Source organism: Argopecten irradians, chromosome 4, assembly GCF_041381155.1.
Source record: "Argopecten irradians isolate NY chromosome 4, Ai_NY, whole genome shotgun sequence".
Lineage (NCBI taxonomy): Eukaryota > Metazoa > Mollusca > Bivalvia > Pectinida > Pectinidae > Argopecten > Argopecten irradians.
The window spans coordinates 12,921,469-12,940,639 of NC_091137.1; the positions used below are offsets into that span (position 1 = coordinate 12,921,469).

Genomic DNA, 19,171 nt, shown 5'->3' on the forward strand with positions numbered 1-19,171 from the left:
TTCTAACCCCTCCAACTCCCCTCCTGCCATTTCCTCTAGTACAAATGTAATAAGTTGTGGAGTAGATATCAACCATATGAATCATTATACAGTCTGTTTAATTATAAAAAACAGTAGCTAAAGTTTGACATTTAAAGTCACATAACATCTAAATTAAAGCCCCTCATCATGTTTAGCAGAGAGTACATCGAGGGGGGAGGGGGTGTATATTGAAATATAAAATATTCTGATGCATAACACATGTCATAATCGTCTCGATATACTGGGCATGGTTTCAATCGAAAGTCTCATGAATAGGAAATAGCCATATGAGAATACATAACCAAGTAACAATGTCTGAGTTTTTGATGTACATTGTGCTGTTTTTTTCTTTCGTCATAAGAATTATAGTTGTAATGTAGATATATAAGTCAGTCTAGGCTACCAGTTGGGGAGAATAAATCCCCTGCATGCGTTGCAGACCTGTAGCCATCAAAAACTAAGCATATCTTGAACAAAACGGAAGATAAGCATCAAAGGAAATGCAATGAAAGCTGTTGCAGAGATCAATTTTGGAATTCTTCACTGTTCCCAAAAGCCTTCCCATCCTTGATTCCGTTCTTAAAGCTGCAGGGGACTAGGTATCATGTAGAAATGTTGAGTTTCATAACATAACACAGATGATAGGCGGTCAATATAGTACCAAAATAGTGATGTTGTGAGGAGTCACAATCTCTTACTCTGGCTCACTGTCAACCTTACTATTATATCAACACGAGGTCCACATGCAAGGGCCTTAATGGTCAACTGAGGTTTGATCCATGTATTGTGGAGTCACAATCTCTTACTCTGGTTCACTGTCAATATTACTATTATATCAACACGAGGTCCACATGCAAGGGCCTTAATGGTCAGCTGAGGTTTGATCCATGTATTGTGGAGTCACAATCTCTTACTCTGGTTCACTGTCAATATTACTATTATATCAACACGAGGTCCACATGCAAGGGCCTTAATGGTCAGCTGAGGTTTGATCCATGTATTGTGGAGTCACAATCTCTTACTCTGGCTCACTGTCATTATTACTATTATATCAACACGAGGTCCACATGCAAGGGCCTTAATGGTCAGCTGAGGTTTGATCCATGTATTGTGGAGTCACAATCTCTTACTCTGGCTCACTATCAATATTACTATTATATCAACACGAGGTCCACATGCAAGGGCCTTAATGGTCAGCTGAGGTTTGATCCATGTATTGTGGAGTCACAATCTCTTACTCTGGCTCACTGTCAATATTACTATTATATCAACACGAGGTCCACATGCAAGGGCCTTAATGGTCAGCTGAGGTTTGATCCATGTATTGTGGAGTCACAATCTCTTACTCTGGTTCACTGTCAATATTACTATTATATCAACACGAGGTCCACATGCAAGGGCCTTAATGGTCAGCTGAGGTTTGATCCATGTATTGTGGAGTCACAATCTCTTACTCTGGCTCACTATCAATATTACTATTATATCAACACGAGGTCCACATGCAAGGGCCTTAATGGTCAGCTGAGGTTTGATCCATGTATTGTGGAGTCACAATCTCTTACTCTGGTTCACTGTCATTATTACTATTATATCAACACGAGGTCCACATGCAAGGGCCTTAATGGTCAGCTGAGGTTTGATCCATGTATTGTGGAGTCACAATCTCTTACTCTGGCTCACTATCAATATTACTATTATATCAACACGAGGTCCACATGCAAGGGCCTTAATGGTCAGCTGAGGTTTGATCCATGTATTGCAAAGATGTATCAAAAACATTATTAAAGCATTTCAAAATATAGCCAAAATGTTAAAAGATCTGTACTTTAAAACTTTGGAAACTTTTTTCAAAATGAAGTGCTTTTAACAAATTGACCTTTCAATATATATGAAGAGTGTTTATTCTACACTATATCTGCAAGCATACACAAAACAGTTTGGGCTAAAGTGACGAAGTATTCACAACAGCTACAAATACAATTCATTCTACTATTTAAATTTGTCCTTTTTTCAAATCTTATATTTTTAATTTTCTTTTTTAGAGACCTATGTACACAGGTTTACGTTTTCCTGGATTAGCTGACCTGTCGTTTCCAGGTGTTCACCAGAAACATGTATAGATCTGAGAGGCTCCAAACCCAACACTCCTTTGTATTTTATATTGATGGTAACTTTCACATACAATGCCGACAAGGTTATGTAATTCACATTTTCTTTTTTATCTCGCCCAGCAGTGGCCCAGGGGGATTTCTGCTGAATCTCTCTATGAATTTCCTGGCCGAAATCTCAGTCATGACAAAGGCTGACAGACAAATCTGGTTAGCTCATAATCTTGGTAACCCAGGGACTACATCAACAGGATCTATATAAACTACTACTCAGGTATCTAACAGATCTACAGTGTATAATGTGTTTCTTATCTGAAAAAATAGTCACAAATCATTCATCAAGCAGCAGATCGGTCTGAAGAGACCTGTATTTTGTTGATTCAATGTGTAATACATTAGAGATTTTACAGCTTATTTCCATTCTTACATTAAACATGCATCATTATTCTAAACCACGAACAATAATATTTGTACAATATGATAACCGCGTCTGTTTTCTTCATTTCATCTTGTATGAGAAACAGGGTAGTCTCATTGTATCTTCAGTCTAGACGATGTAACTTACACTAATAGGTACAGGTTCATTAATTATTTACTGATACATGTATAGCCACAAGCTACTACACAAAGTACTTGTCTTTGAATAAGTTGAATATGTATATTTGCATAATTGTATCCAGAATAAAATACGAAACTTTGCACCTAATCATATTATACAGACTATGTAAACAAAAACATGGCCGCCGAAAAATAAAGCATGGATTCTTCAACTGATCGTGAACTAAGGTACGTTAAGTTCACACATAAACATATTTGAAACTGTAAATGCCTTAAGCAGATGTTTTAGGTAATGATTGTATTGAATTAGAATCCACGACTGTAGAAACAATGTGCATCAATGACAAATATCTTTGCCGATTCATGTAAAAAATGACAAGCCGTACGAACACTAAAACGTGTTAACCATGCCGATATGAAGTGTAAATGGAAACATATACAGGCGTTATTTAATCGAAAATAACCTCCAATCAAACAGCTGTTTGCTTCATAATTTTCTATGCCGATAAGACAAACAAAAAGAAGCCCTGATACAGAGTCATTTTGGTGACATTTAAATTACTCCATTGCTCAAATCCATCATCCAGTAAATGGAAAAATAGATGGGGGGTCTTATTGCAGACACCCCCACTTAGTCTGAAAATGTGTCAAAATAGGCAAGGGGTCTTATTTGCGGTCAAATACGGTATGGGATACAATAACTCTTCTGGGTGGAGATGCAGAAAGTGGTAAATTATAACAGTATAATGACTTTCCACCTTGAAATAAACAATTTATAAACATTTACATTTTTATAACCTTTTATTCTAAATGTCTATCTATTGAACAATTCAGGAAATATTAAGCCATAGAACATTATGTATGTGGACTGACCAACTATAGCCTCAACTAGGCAATATAATTTACATAAAATGAAACAGTGAGGTAGTGTGCAGCAAACAATCACACGTTAATTACTCAGGAATGACATATTTGTAGCAATAGGGCAATATATTGCACCAAGAACCACACACATTCATAACATCATCCATCTTCATAACAGTGACAAAAATTGCTTGTAATTGTTTAATTGGAATCTGTTTAAAATCTTATCAATCATCATTATTTTTACAGAAGTGATCGGTGGAGGTACAGTGAGGACAAAGCTTCCATTAGGAGTCCTAATGTGATGTTATACATATTAGACTGAATCTCATAGGGTGGCTGAGAAGTTACACAAGAGGACAGTCCGGCTGGGGGTCATGAAAGGAGGTTGTACAAGTGGAGTGATACATCACAAGGTATTATCAGCACTGTCAGGAAAGGCAATGTGAAAGTGGATTATAAACAGACACATCAATCAGCCTGTCATCCCAACATACAATCAATGGTAAAGTAAAGGCAAAGTGAAAGTAGATCTAGACAGATCAGTCTGGGGAGGGCCATATTAATGTACCAAGGTATCGAACCACCTACACAAGTTAACCAGTGGATAGAAATCTAATTATATCTAATTATATATATAACAATTATCAGTATAATAAGGTTTTATAGCCCCTTAAGTAGAACACAGCTGATCCCATCCATTCCATCCACAAAAGGGCTATCTTATCATTAGACAGAAGACACTAGAACTGTCCTCCAGGAGGCCACTTTATCATGTGGCGGAAGTGTTGTAAAAATATTTAATTGCTACAGATCAATGTCAATTTTGTGAAATATCACAGATGTAATAGTTCCATCATGTTTACCTTACATAAGGGAATTTTTTCTCCCTGTTTTTGTATTTTAGCTGAGAGTTATCTACTTTGTGAAAATACCTAGATTGGCGGGTGGAAATGGCACCAAACAATTCCCATTATAGGATCTGGTTTTACACACCAAACTCAATCTTTAGAGAGAAACTGGCTATCGGAGAAAAAAAAATAGAAAATAGGGAACTGAAATATGACAAAGCTGCCTGATGTATACCAGAGAATTATACCCAGGACGGCCACACTTCCAGTGATAACGGAGCCTATACAGATCCCTGTCTGCTGGACAAATTTTATCCAGAACGGCCAGTACTGGTGATAGTAGCGCCCATCAGGATCACGGTCTGATACAGAAATGGTAGGGTTTGGAGGGTCTGTCTGTCCACGCATTATTACTTTAGCTACCCTATCTCCCTGTAATTTATATACCTACAGACTTACTGTTGGCACGATACCTCTACGATAAGAAACATTATAGTTCTGTATTTATCACATATGTAGTATCCTTTCTTTGACATGCATCAACAGCATACCATTACCAACATCTCATAAACTACCACAGCATTTATAAAAACAAGTTTCATTTGAATTGGCCGAATGGAACAAGTTTATAGACATGCTAGGTATCAGCCAATCGGACGCCTGTACAGCCACGATCTGGTTTGATGTCCCAACTGAAGCACCTATTGTATATATCTATAACTTCCTGTCAATACTTCTGTGAAGTTTTAATATGTTCAACCACTAGGGAGAGCTTTTGTAAGGTTCGATACTGTTATGATGTTTCTATTTTGCCAGCAGTTTGTGCGGAATTGTTCCGAGACCTTCAATAATAACCATACAATACTGACCCGTCAGGTTTACCCAATCCATGTCGTTAAACAAGCCCCATATGAATAATACAACACGCATTAGGTTATTGACGAAAGGAAACTTATTAATTCATAGTCGTTCCCATTGGGCATAGATATACAGAAATCTAACAACTGTTATCATATTATGCTTTCTCCTTGCCAAATTCTGTACACCCTGACCAAATTGATTTTGTAAGGAAAATGAAATGCAATATTTTCCTCTTTTTTCCCTTATTTTTTTTCTTTTTGTTCTTCTTTTTTTAAGATTGTCAAATTTATTTTTTGTTCTTCTTTTTTATATGATTGTCAAATTTATAAGTGTTGAAAATATTCTTTCAAATCAGTAAAATTTTGATTAAGTCCGAGAATAAATTGAATTTATTATATTTCAAGAGTGACATTGGGTCTTAAATTTTCCACACAAAAAAATACTCAATAATCATAAGGAATGTTCAGGATTGCAGTTTGTACCAAACATCAAACATGTTAACAAAAGTGTTAGACATACCCTTCAATGATGAAAACACAAAATATGAAAACTTCACTATAAATAGTTACTACACAAAGTAAAGAAATGCGTCTATGTCTCCAGAGGGACAGAATTCAAGGCTTTTTTCAGTGAATTTCTTCAAACAGTATGGGAGCTTTGGGAATCGAACCGAGACAACTTGAACCAAGAAATAAAGAGGGCTCCCCTCGGTACAATATACCCATAAAATCGGTCAACATAAAATCATAGTACTCAGAGCACTGTGAGTCACAAAGCTAAGACAATGGCTGGGTCTATACTGCTGTAGGAAGGCTTGTGTAAGGGGGATAAGGATGACTGAAAGGAAGGAGTCCATTGTATAGATAACTGATCTTGTGTAAGAAGGATAAGGATGACTGAAAGGAAGGAGTCCATTGTATAGATAACTGATCTTGTGTAAGAAGGATGAGTGAAACAGATTGATAGGTGTGTTGACATTCATTTGTCACGGTGCTGTTTCTATGTGCAAATTTGAATAAACAGTCTATGCATGTCCATTTATCAATGTTTATTCAGAGTTTCCTGCTCACAGTGTTTTCTCAATGAACAGACCAGCTGGGTGTCAGAACATGGTTAAACAAAATGTGTGAAGTTTGGACTACATAATGAGGTTTTATTGTACACACCAGTAAAACATATACAAATACTCCCAATACACACCCCATCTCTAGGTCTGCTTGTTACATTCCATATGTTTACACTCCACTTGATAATTAATACAAAGTTTATACACAACAAAGCTTGTCGTTGTCATTCCTTATCTATCTGGATCTACTTGTAGATGCTGCACTTGGTTTCTGTTTAAAACTAAACAATATTATAGGAAATTTATCACCTTCCTAAATGAAAGCGATATTGTATGTAATACAGCAGAGGTCCGACTCTTTCCTATGATGTGAAAAGGTCAAGATAAAGGTCAAACTGACCCACAATTTAGCTGTGCATGATGGTGTACATGTAGTTCCAATGAAAAGTTTTACTGACGAGGAGGTAAGTTAAAACCTTTATGTCAAATAAATTGCAGAAAGATAGGATACATGCACAGATAATTGAGAGGACTGACAACATCTCTGACTGAAATTTGATTTTGGTCTAAAATCTGACTTTATTCCACCTGATAAAAGATAAATTTAAGATATACATACAAGCCAGGGGTAAGATTTTCCTGATTTTAGGACATGTAAAGATTCCAGGAAGTCTACCTACTAAATCTGAGAGGTATGTAATCCTGTAGATCAGTGGGTGTACATTAATCTCAGAGTTAGGACACACCTGGCATCACTCAAGGCTACTCAATTTTGAAAACCTGTTTCCAAGAGAAAAACCTTTATCTACATCCTACAGAACAGGAGTGATTTATTTTGTACTTTCCTTTGGTAATTAATGAGATAATTTCTATAGTACATGGCTTCAGAGTAACATATATAATAGTGGCTGACAGGTAATGGACAGTACGGGTTATCCTGATATGGTATAACCTGCATTATAAATGTTATTGATTGTATTTTGTTGGTTGATTATGCTTCTATCATGCTTTGGATGTTTAAGGGTAACTTCCTAGTGGGTAAATGTGTTGGGGGGCTGCAGTGTATTTGTGTTGTGTATCCTTGTAATAGAACTATCTCTATATATTTTAAACAAATTGCTAAAGATAACGAAAAGCACACCCCAGTCAGTCACATTGTACTGGACAAACCAGTTTTCCTACTCCTTTAACTTAAAGCAGTGGCAAAACTTACTACTAGGTATGTGTGTTAGGGCCAGCAGAAAAATCTAATCGTGGTCATCTGGGCAATGCTAATCTAAAGACCATGAGTTGGTGTGATGTTACTGAAGAATAAATCCCAAATAGCTTGAGAATAACAGCTCTATGATGTGATTTACATTTCCCTTAGGTGAAACCAATGTATTTAGATATAGAAGAAAAAAGTAAGATGTGTTAATAACAAGAGGCCCAGAGGGCCTGTATCGCTCACCTGGTTTTTTGTTAGTAATTATCACAAGACTCTGACAATTAGAAAAATAAGCAAAATTGACTCCCAAAGTTTAATTTTGAATCACAACTATACAATGATGCTATTGATACCATACAAATGTGCTATCCAATACATAGGTTCAGAGACAAAGTAATTTATATGAAAGTAGTAGCCTAATTGACCTTTTTGACCTCGCATCTATTGCCGTCTAAGGCCCCGGGGGTCAGCCCTATCATTTGTACAATTTCAAATCCCAACCCTATAAGGATGCTACCATCGCATTATAAGTGCTCTTCCATTCTTAATTGCAGAGAAGAAGTCATTAATATGGAAATAGCTAAATTTACCCCTTTTGACCCCACCCTTCAGGCCCCCGGGGGGTCAGCCCCATCATTTACAAAATTTTGAATCCCCACCCTATAAGGATGCTACCATTGCATTATGGGTGCTATCTCTTGCTTAGTTTCAGAGAAGAAGTCGTTTTTATGGAAATAGCCAAATTGACTCCATTTGACCCCGCCCCTCAGGCCCCCCGGTGGGTCAGCCCCATCATTTGTACAATTTTGAATCCCCACCCTATAAGGATGCTACCATTGCATTATGGGTGCTATCGGACCAGGTGAGCTAATAAATGTAGTCACATATGAGTGAGAAAATCTTGCTATTAAAATCTTGATAAGACAAACCTTTTTTCTAAACATTTAGAAACATAAACTGGTTTCATTAATTTTGTATCTAAATTAATATCAACATATTTACATAGTAATATTTTTTCTAAAATTTAAAAAGTCCAAATCAGGAAAGATAAAATCTCTGCTATGCGTGGTATATGTGGGAATTAAAGGACAGACTGCCTAGCAAAAACAAGACACCATCGCTGATTCCCAAATAGTACATTTATCACAACAATCTATTAATTATTAAACTAACAAAGAGATATAGATCAATGAAAGGCCTGCACCTGAATCTACAAAATTAACAATAACACACCAAATTAATGAGACATCAAAAGTTTACCATCCCCGTAGTAAACAATCAGGTGAAAATGCACAGAAAAAGCGTAGGACTGGGAACCTGAGACTAGAATGGAGCAATCTAGAATTAGATATCTGATCCCTTAGAGACCTAAACAGCGTTCTCAGGTAAGGGATCAGATAATTAGCCCAGTACCCTGACATTCGGTGTGAAGAATCATGTTATTATGTCTGTAACCAGGAACAATGCAGGTCTCTTCAGCTTGATTCTGTTTGAACTGTTTCAATGTTGATCTGTCTGCCTGACTCAGTGGCAGTGTGCCGTGTGACCGTGTACTTTAGGCCTTCTTGTTATGGTTTGATGACATGTAAGCCACATTGTTTTTACCTGTTTACAAAGCTAACATTATAATTTATTCATCGCCATCTTTCAGTTCGGTTATTATTATCCTCTTAGTACTTATGTATTTGTTTTTTTGGTACCATTAGTCAAAGAGCTTTAACAGTCAAAATGTGAAAAGTCCTTTCTTAAATTGCATACTATCTCCCACTCACAGCACAGCACAGCAATCAAACTTACCAGGGGCATACCAGGATAGAAATCTGTGACACAATAGGCTCTTACTCAAACCTTAGAACTTAATGCCTAACCGTTTTAGTATAATACTGAATCCTTGCTTCCTTATTCAATGACCTTCCATCGCGACTCTAACACCTATTGTAGGTACATAAATATGTAACAGGAGAGAAGACAAGAGATCCCAGAGGGATCTTGGCGCCCACCAAAGAATGATCTATATCTGACAAAGGAAAGATGGATCTTTTCTCTACTTTTTAAACTTTTTCAAACATACTACATATAAAATTTGAGAGAGATCGCTTCAGTACCTTTTGAGAAATAGCGGTAACAAACTTCAACTATCAAAATCCAAGATGACTCCTTGGCGGCCATCTTGTTGATCAATCGGTCCCAAATCACAATATGCACAACTAGGGCCCTAGGGGAACCTACATGTGAAATTTGAGAAAGATCCATTCAATACTTTCTGAGAAATAGCGATAACAAACTTTGAATATAAAAATCCAAGATGGCTGCTTGGCAGTAATTTTGTTGACCGATCAGTCCCAAATCACAATATGCACAACTAGGGCCCTAGGGGAACCTACATATGAATTTTGAGACAGATCCCTTCAGTACTTTCTGAGAAATAGCGATAACAAACTTTGAATAACAAAATCCAAGATGGCTGCCTGGCAGCCATCTTGTTAACCGATCGGTCCCAAAATGCAATATGCACAACTAGGTCCCTAGGGGAACCTACATATGAAATTTGAGACAGATCCCTTCAGTACTATCTGAGAAATAGCCATAACAAACTTTAACTATCGAAATCCAAGATGGCGGCCTGGCGGCCATCTTGTTCACCGATTGGTCCAAAAATGCAATATGCACAACAAGGGCCCTAGGAGAACCTACATATTAAATTTGAGAAAGATCCCCTCAGCAATTTTTGAGAAATGGGGATATCAAACCTTAACTATCAAAATCCAAGATCTTGTTTTTCCTATCAGCCTCAAATCTGTATGGCACAACTAGGGACCAAGGGTAACCTCCATGTGAAGTTTGAACAAAATCCCTTCAGTAGTTCTCAAGAAATATCGATAACAAACTTCAACTGCCAAAATCAAAGATGGCTGCCTGGTGGCCATCTTGTTTTTCCGATCAGCCTCAAAATCTGTATGGCACAACTAGTGACCAAGGGTAACCTCCATGTGAAGTTTGAACAAAATCCCTTCAGTAGTTCTCAAGAAATATCGATAACAAACTTCAACTGCCAAAATCAAAGATGGCTGCCTGGCGACCATCTTGTTTTTCCGATCAGCCTCAAAATCTGTATGGCACAACTAGGGACCAAGGGTAACCTCCATGTGAAGTTTGAACAAAATCCCTTCAGTAGTTCTCAAGAAATATCGATAACAAACTTCAATTGCCAAAATCAAAGATGGCTGCCTGACGGCCATCTTGTTTTTCCGATCAGCCTCAAAATTTGTATGGCACAACTAGGGACCAAGGGTAACCTCCATGTGAAGTTTGAACAAAATCCCTTCAGTAGTTCTCAAGTAATATCGATAACAAACTTCAACTGCCAAAATCAAAGATGGCTGCCTGGCGGCCATCTTGTTTTTCCGATCAGCCTCAAAATCTGTATGGCATAAATATGGACCAAGGGGACCCTCCATGTGAAGTTTGAACAAAATCCCTGCAGCTGTTTTTAAGAAATAGTGATAACAAGCATTGTTTACGGACGGACGACGGACGACGGACGACTGACCACGGACGCAGGGCGATTTGAATAGCCCACCATCTGATGATGGTGGGCTAAAAATGTAGCGGCCAGACCAAGATTCCAACCCGGAACCCAGAGCTACCTGGTCACCGATGATCGACCCAGTCCAATCCCGCTACACATATATATCTTTTTCAACAGATAAAGAAAATTGCAACCATAGGACACAAACTTCGGAGACTTTCCAAATCCCGAATCACACAAATAGATGATATCCTTAAATGATATGAAACGTGGATTATAGTGATTCTGAATTTAAAAAGTTTTAAAACCAAATAAATTTGTGCTGAAAGACGTATTCTCTTATGCTCCATTTTCTGCTCTAATCATATCTTAAAGTGAACAGTCGGGCAATTAAGGATGGCTAAAGTCGGTAAAAATGGTGTGAATGTATCCAGTATAATTTCTTATGAAATAGAAAAATAAAATCTCTCGCCAAAATCTGTCTGCGTGCGAAGAAATTAATTTAAAGTATAGGAATCCTAAAATGTCCTCCCGGCTGACTATGTCCGTGATTACATTTCCATATGATAGAACTTTGTGAGAACTTTTGGAAGGCCAATGTACGCATTTAGACTTTTTTTCTTTGCCCGACTATTCACTTTAAGTAGACATTCAGTTGTATCATGATAGGAAAAATTAACAAAATTCTTTTCTATCAGAATTTTCATTCCAGGAAAAAAATCTTCAACTATTTTGAAGGGTTGTACAGTCAAGTGAAAGAAATATTTGAAGTATTTAATACTTTGGTATTAATAAAACATTCCAAAAGGATTTAAATACAAATCCTTTATTAATCACTCTGTTACATGGTGGACTGATCCGTGATTATAAAGGTCACCAGAACGTGACCTCTTATGGCATGTTGTCAGATTCTCTATGAACCAGAGTGAATAAAGATTTGTATTCTAATCAGAATGAAAACAATACAGTGCAGTAGAGAAACAGTGACTTACCGGGAGGGTAGGGGAACTCCAGGTGGAATATCTTGGTCAGAGCTGCCTGGGCCGCACGAGATTTAGCCATCTTTTTATTACGACCAGATCCAGTGAAAACTTCTCCATCGACTGTCACAGACATTTCAAAACTTTTTGCATGACTTTCACCCCGTTCTCCAACATATTCATACTTCAGTCCTGGCCTTAGTTCATTTAAAATCATGACTGGATTTTTACCATCTGGTTGAGCGGGGATGGCAGATTTTCTCTTCGGCTTGCTTGAACCATTCTGTTCCATGGGTGCAAAACTTCCTGAAGTGCTGTTGTTATGAGCTTCAAAATCGTTAAACAAGAGTTCATTATTAGAGTTATTGGCGGTGTCTGAAGTAAAATCATCCGTCGTGATATCACGTCCCATTGCCTTGTGTGCCTCTGCTGCATTAGGAAACTGTACAAATGATTTCAACGCTTTCTCTGCAGCCCGAAGTTTTGCCAGTTTTTTTGTTGTTCCATTCCCCTCAAAGGTTGTACTGTTAACCTCCACAGACATGATGAACATCGGAGCATGAACTGGGCCTGTCTGGGAAACAAACCGGAACTCAAGGCCTGGTTTTAGTTCGTTCAGTTGCATCAGGGCATTTTTTTGCACAGGTGGACCATGAAGTTTCCTTCGCTTGCCGCCCGGCCCTAGGAGATTGTGGCGTCTCTTTCCCAACATGTCACTGCCTATTGTGTCATCTGTAAAGATAAAATATATAAAATTTTAAAGAAAAGGGATGGAGTAAGAAGTCATATCATCATCAAATATCTAATCAAAATAAAGGCATTTCATCGCAAATTTTGTGTTGCCATTGCAAACGATGCCAATAAAGTAAAGCAAAAAATACATTGAAACATTAACGTACAATAAACTTCTATTGGGTTTAAAGTAAAATTCAAGGTTAAAGAACTATTATTAGCTTTACTATGCATTGCTATGGAAGCACTACTAGGATACAGAACTCAGTCCTGATATTGATCTCTAAAACTTGTACAGTACACTATATATACTGATTAGAGAGGACAAACAAACTAATTGTAAAGAAAACTGCAAGAAACACAACTTGAACTAAATAATTTTCCACCTTTTCCTAATCCAGTCTCACTGAATTTGGCTAATGCAACAGATAAGGAACTTGTGTAGGTACGGCAAAGCCAATTTGTGAGTGTCAGTTCTAACCTTGCAGCACAGCCTACCTTTATTAATTAGTAAAGTGTAGAGGATCCAACAGAACAATCGTCTAAATCTGATAAGTTTTGTATGTACTGGTACTGGCCAGGAATGTAAGACTGTTCCACACTCGCCAAAATGTAACATGCTTCATTACAGATATGATTTCATTAAGCTATGTTTTTAGAGAATTTATCATGATTTTTTTTTAAAGAATTATGGATATCAATCAATATATTATAATCCATTTTAAACTGACTATTTTCACAAAGACTCGGACGTGTTGTCTCTCACATTATGAAATGACATTTTGGCTGACAAAAACACATTAAATCTCTACAAATCTGTTCACAAGCCACTGATTGGTTTTAAACTTTGCATTTGTCTCTGACACCTGGAAATTTTCAATAAACAAAAACTATTCACTTTGTTTATTTTAGGAACAGCTAACTACAGAAACTAATCTCAAAACAAAGATTTAATGTACAACTTCTTTGTGAAAATTGTGCATATCTTCTACAGATGACGAATGGAATTCAATCAATTTCCAAGCCAGAAATTACCATAGCTTTCCTGAAAGATTAAAATTCATTTGAAAGATGGATGCCAAAAATATCAATTATGCCGTCACCTATTATGTTAGATTCAAGTCAAGTCACCTTCAAAATCACCTGTAGCACATTCTTAACCGAGATGATCGAAGGTCATTATAAGGTCATTTGGTCATTATTAGGTTATGCCTGTGTAAGGCTAATAAGAACATCCTAAAAGCAGTCTTAAATCTATTTTAAATGGGATAAAACAAAGATGAACAAAAAACTTTCAATAGTTACAAAAATGGAAGGAGTATAGATTCATGTTTAATTGACCAATTGTTAGATGATTTGTAACCAGGCATCGTGCAATGCACATGTACCATTTCATGTGTAATCACACCTTGTGGTTGCAAATGCATGTGTACCCATTCCATGTCACAGCATACAAAATACCAGATGTAAAATTCTGTGTGTTACCCAGGCAGTTTGATTGACAGCTGGCAAACCATCAATTCTTCAATTAAAGAAGCATAGCGCTGGCTTCAGGCAACAGGTATATTTCATCAATTAAGAAACAAAACTATAACTTCAATGATATAAACTGTACATGGAAGTAAACAAATAACTCTTCATGTTTTAGACTTTTATGTCTGTGTAAATTACAAAACCATGCCTACAGGTATATCAATTACAAAACCATGCCTACATGTATATCGATTACAAAACAATGCCTACAGGTATATCAATTACAAAACCATGCCTACATGTATATCGATTACAAAACAATGCCTACAGGTATATCAATTACAAAACCATGCCTACAGGTATATCAATTACAAAACCATGCCTACAGGTATATCGATTACAAAACCATGCCTACAGGTATATCAATTACAAAACCATGCCTACAGGTATATCAATTACAAAACCATGCCTACAGGTATATCAATTACAAAACCATGCCTACAGGTATATCAATTACAAAACCATGCCTACAGGTATATCAATTACAAAACCATGCCTACAGGTATATCAATTACAAAACCATGCCTACAGGTATATCAATTACAAAACCATGCCTACAGGTATATCAATTACAAAACCATGCCTACAGGTATATCAATTACAAAACCATGACTACAGGTATATCAATTACATGACCATGCCTACAGGTATATCAATTACAAAACCATGCCTACAGGTATATCAATTACAAAACCATGCCTACAGGTATATCAATTACAAAACCATGCCTACAGGTATATCAATTACAAAACCATGCCTACAGGTATATCAATTACAAAACCATGCCTACAGGTATATCAATTACAAAACCATGCCTACAGGTATATCAATTACAAAACCATGCCTACAGGTATATCAATTACAAAACCATGCCTACAGGTATATCAATTACAAAACAATGACTACAGGTATATCAATTACAAAACCATGCCTACAGGTATATCAATTACAAAACCATGCCTACAGGTATATCAATTACAAAACCATGCCTACAGGTATATCAATTACAAAACCATGCCTACAGGTATATCAATTACAAAACCATGCCTACAGGTATATCAATTACAAAACCCTGCCTACAGGTATATCAATTACAAAACCCTGCCTACAGGTATATCAATTACAAAACCCTGCCTACAGGGGTATCAATTACAAAACAATGCCTACAGGTATATCAATTACAAAACCCTGCCTACAGGTATATCAATTACAAAACTATGCCTACAGGTATATCAATTACAAAACTATGCCTACAGGTATATCAATTACAAAACCATGCCTACAGGTATATAAATTACAAAACCATGCCTACAGGTATATCAATTACAAAACCATGCCTACAGGTATATCAATTACAAAACCATGCCTACAGGTATATCAATTACAAAACCATGCCTACAGGTATATCAATTGCATAACCATGCCAACAGGTATATCAATTACAAAACCATGCCAACAGGTATATCAATTACAAAACCATGCCTACAGGTATATCAATTGCATAACCATGTGGCTATACCTTTTCAAATTACAAAAAAAGACTCCTACAGTGAAAATTTCTAGCTTAAGAGAATTTTGAAAGCCATTTAAATCTCATCATTTTTTGTGATGATTCCTTTTCTATGTTTCTATAAAATACAATCAAACACAAAATCATACTAAATGTGAACTTAAACACTTAATTATTAGCATAAAGAAAGTGATTATATTTCCTATAAGGACCACACAATAAGGTTCCTACATGTAATTACCCATTACAAGTCCATAATACAATCCTATACATCAGCATTTACATGATAGATGGTACTATCTACAGCATCATCCTCTAATACATCTCAACATCAAAATCTCCTCAATCTAACTAATACCCCTTAAATGATGTTTTTGTGATAATAACTATGTTTAGAATAATGAAAAAAAATCAAATGCACTGGAAACTGTCTTTAACATGAGAGGATATGAATTTAAACATACCACTATAAAGGAAGTTTGTATCCATTGATACCATTTGGAGGAGAAATATATGTGGTTGTATTAATGGAATATGCTGTATATTATTCTGTGGGAGAAGAACAATCACTTTCTACATTGACGTAAATTGCCTGATTCCATCTCTGATTACTTCAGCCAAATGGTTTTATACCATAAAATGTACAATCTTTCTCACAATCTGTTTTCATTTTATAGCTTTACAAGTTAATTCTTTCAGAGCTTTCATCATAAAGATTGAATTTTGTGTAGAAAAGAAATAATATAGAGCCATTATATTAATGATCCAGCAACAGGCCAGGGATACACTATAACAAAGACCTTAGAATAGGTGTATATATATAGAGCTCTATAGAAGTCGGTATCAATATTAGACTATTGTATTTAAACCCTATCACGAGACTTTATGTACCTATTATTTATAAAACTTTGATACAAGTGTTCTATAAATAAAACAGGCTTTGCTTGTTAATTCACAGAAGATTTCATACAAAATATTTTTCCTTAGCTAATGTCTTCTAATGTATCGCCACTCTGGCTTTTCTATTGTTTCAATCTATTTTGATTTTATTTTCCTTTTTTTTATTTTGTCAATTTTTCGGCATCCGAGCTTATAAGATGTCAAGGTTTTATAATTACTAAAATGATCTGTAAGACACCAATCCCTCCATGCACCTCTATATTACATCATCCGGTGTGGCATACAGAGGGATGATATTTGTGATGGGACAGACTTGGGAAACACTCTCCACCATCACTTCATGGCGGCAGGGAAGAAATGATAAATGAGAGTCAATGAAGTCTTTAAACCGATTAATTCCCCAGGTAACGAGCTCATCTAATAAACACCATAACATAATTAACTATTTTTTATATTGATCCACTTCATGCAAAATAAAAATGAATTCTACACAACCTATTAGTAAACTTTATACATGTGCATGTAACCCCACAGATTATAAGAGTTCCTGCTGGGCCCCTAATCCATCTGGAATTCGGAACCAAGCTAAGTGCAGGTGCCAATAAGCTAGGTACATCATGTGAGATGGTGTCCTTGGCATTCTCGTGAAGGTCATAAGGAGTTAAGTTAATACTGTAGTTTACAAATGCAGCTACACATTTCATTGTTAAAGGTAGACAAAGTCTTTTTTTCTTCCTTCTAGATAATGGCCTTGACAACAGCTTAAATGTGAGAAGTTGATTAAATTTAGGTTGCTATAACCACAGCCAGAGAAGGGCTGAGATGAGAAGCAGGATGAAAACTTTATATTACTAATTACTGGAACCTAATTGTTCCACATTTCCCAGTTAATTAGGATATTTAATATAAACACAATTCCATCAAAGATTAAGTTTTAATTGCCAATAATTTTACCTCCAGCAGAGAGCATTTCGCTGAAATGAAACAACAATTTCATCACAGTAACCAAGCAAAATACATATCCTTAATAGAATAGCTTAAAGAATAGCTTAAGTCTAAATACCTAAAACACCATTTGTCTACAGAAACAGGCAATATTTATTTAATGTTCACAATGGTTTTTTTTGGTATGTTTCTTATTCTTTTCTCTTGTAAAGGTGTGGGGGGGGGGTGCGATGGGTTGATATAGGAGGAAACGGGACCTATCTATATATATCCTAGGCACCCCTTCCTTGCACAGTTATCCCCCTATATCTATCTTTCTTCATCAGCTAGAGTTCCTATTCATGGCAAGGTCAAGGACCCCAGATCCTCAATCCAGGAATAAACCCTGCTTTCCGCTGACAAACTGGGCCAGTTCAATTTAGATTTCTGATTCTACCCACAGACAGATTGACAGAACAATATTGCATGCTAGTTGGGTCTCAATTGAAACACATAGAAATAATTCCCAGATCATATCTGTATTATTTCTAATCAAACTGATGAATTGTCCCTGCAGATTCCTCCAGAAATGAGATCCATTGATTAAAGCTGATCTGGGCCCAGATATGTCACAAGTCAGGTGGTTTGTTTTCGGGGCCAATCTTAGGTTCAGATGGATCACCAGAAATTTATTAAGGATTTCCTCGGTCCATGTGATATTCTCAAAGTTCTCTGAATTTCATTAACTACAATCAATACGTTTTTTAGGTCGCATGTACTATGTTCAAGGTCACTGGTACCAAAGTAAATCATAGATCAAACTTCCATCATTCTAATAGAAAATTTCCATGGTTAATTAATGCAGTTAACCTGGACTTATCTATCACAAACATGATACATAGTAGCATATATGTATCACTGTGTATTTGTTATAGGTGAAATAAGATGAAAGTCAAAGGATAGCTAAAAAGTCTGTACAAAAGATAAAATCCAAATCATTTGCAATTACAAAAGAACAGAAATTTCTGTGCAAATTTGTTCAAAGAACTTAATTCCTTAATAATAGCATACCAAATTGTTTATATAAATTTTTACTTGTATGAAAAAATAAATAGCCTAATTACACAAAGTGTAATGTAAAAAGAACTACCCTGAGTCATCAGTACAGCAGAAAAACCTTACAAAAGTGTTAGATCTAGCAAGATAAATCTCAGAATGTACATTTAAAAGTCAACCACAATTACACACATCAATATTCATGAAGTCACACAACTACAAGTAGATACTGACCCGAATTTCTTACCTTCACAGAGGTACAGAGAAATCACCAAATGTGTGTACAGTTAAACAAGGCACAGTTTATATTAAGTCAAGAGGTGTTGATGCTCAATTCAAAACTTATTTCACTTCCGAGGCAACAGCTAAGAAATCAAACATTTCAAAAGATGAATAGAGTACTGTGCACCAAGAGGCCACCATTTAGACACCTTGTACATATAGCCCCTACAAATAGTACAACTGTAAATC

At 36.2% G+C, this 19,171-nt stretch overlaps 1 protein-coding gene across 6 annotated transcripts in view; it reads right to left on the reverse strand.

Annotated features, from left to right (window-relative positions):
* Positions 1–19,171, reverse strand: part of LOC138320653 (double-stranded RNA-specific editase 1-like) — a 156,159-nt gene that overhangs the window by 7,089 nt on the left and 129,899 nt on the right. For all 6 annotated transcript variants that reach the window (XM_069263792.1, XM_069263791.1, XM_069263789.1 and 3 more), the window contains one exon: positions 12,058–12,777. In XM_069263792.1, coding sequence (XP_069119893.1) covers positions 12,058–12,777 — 720 coding nt within the window. The remainder of the gene's footprint in view (positions 1–12,057; positions 12,778–19,171) is intronic.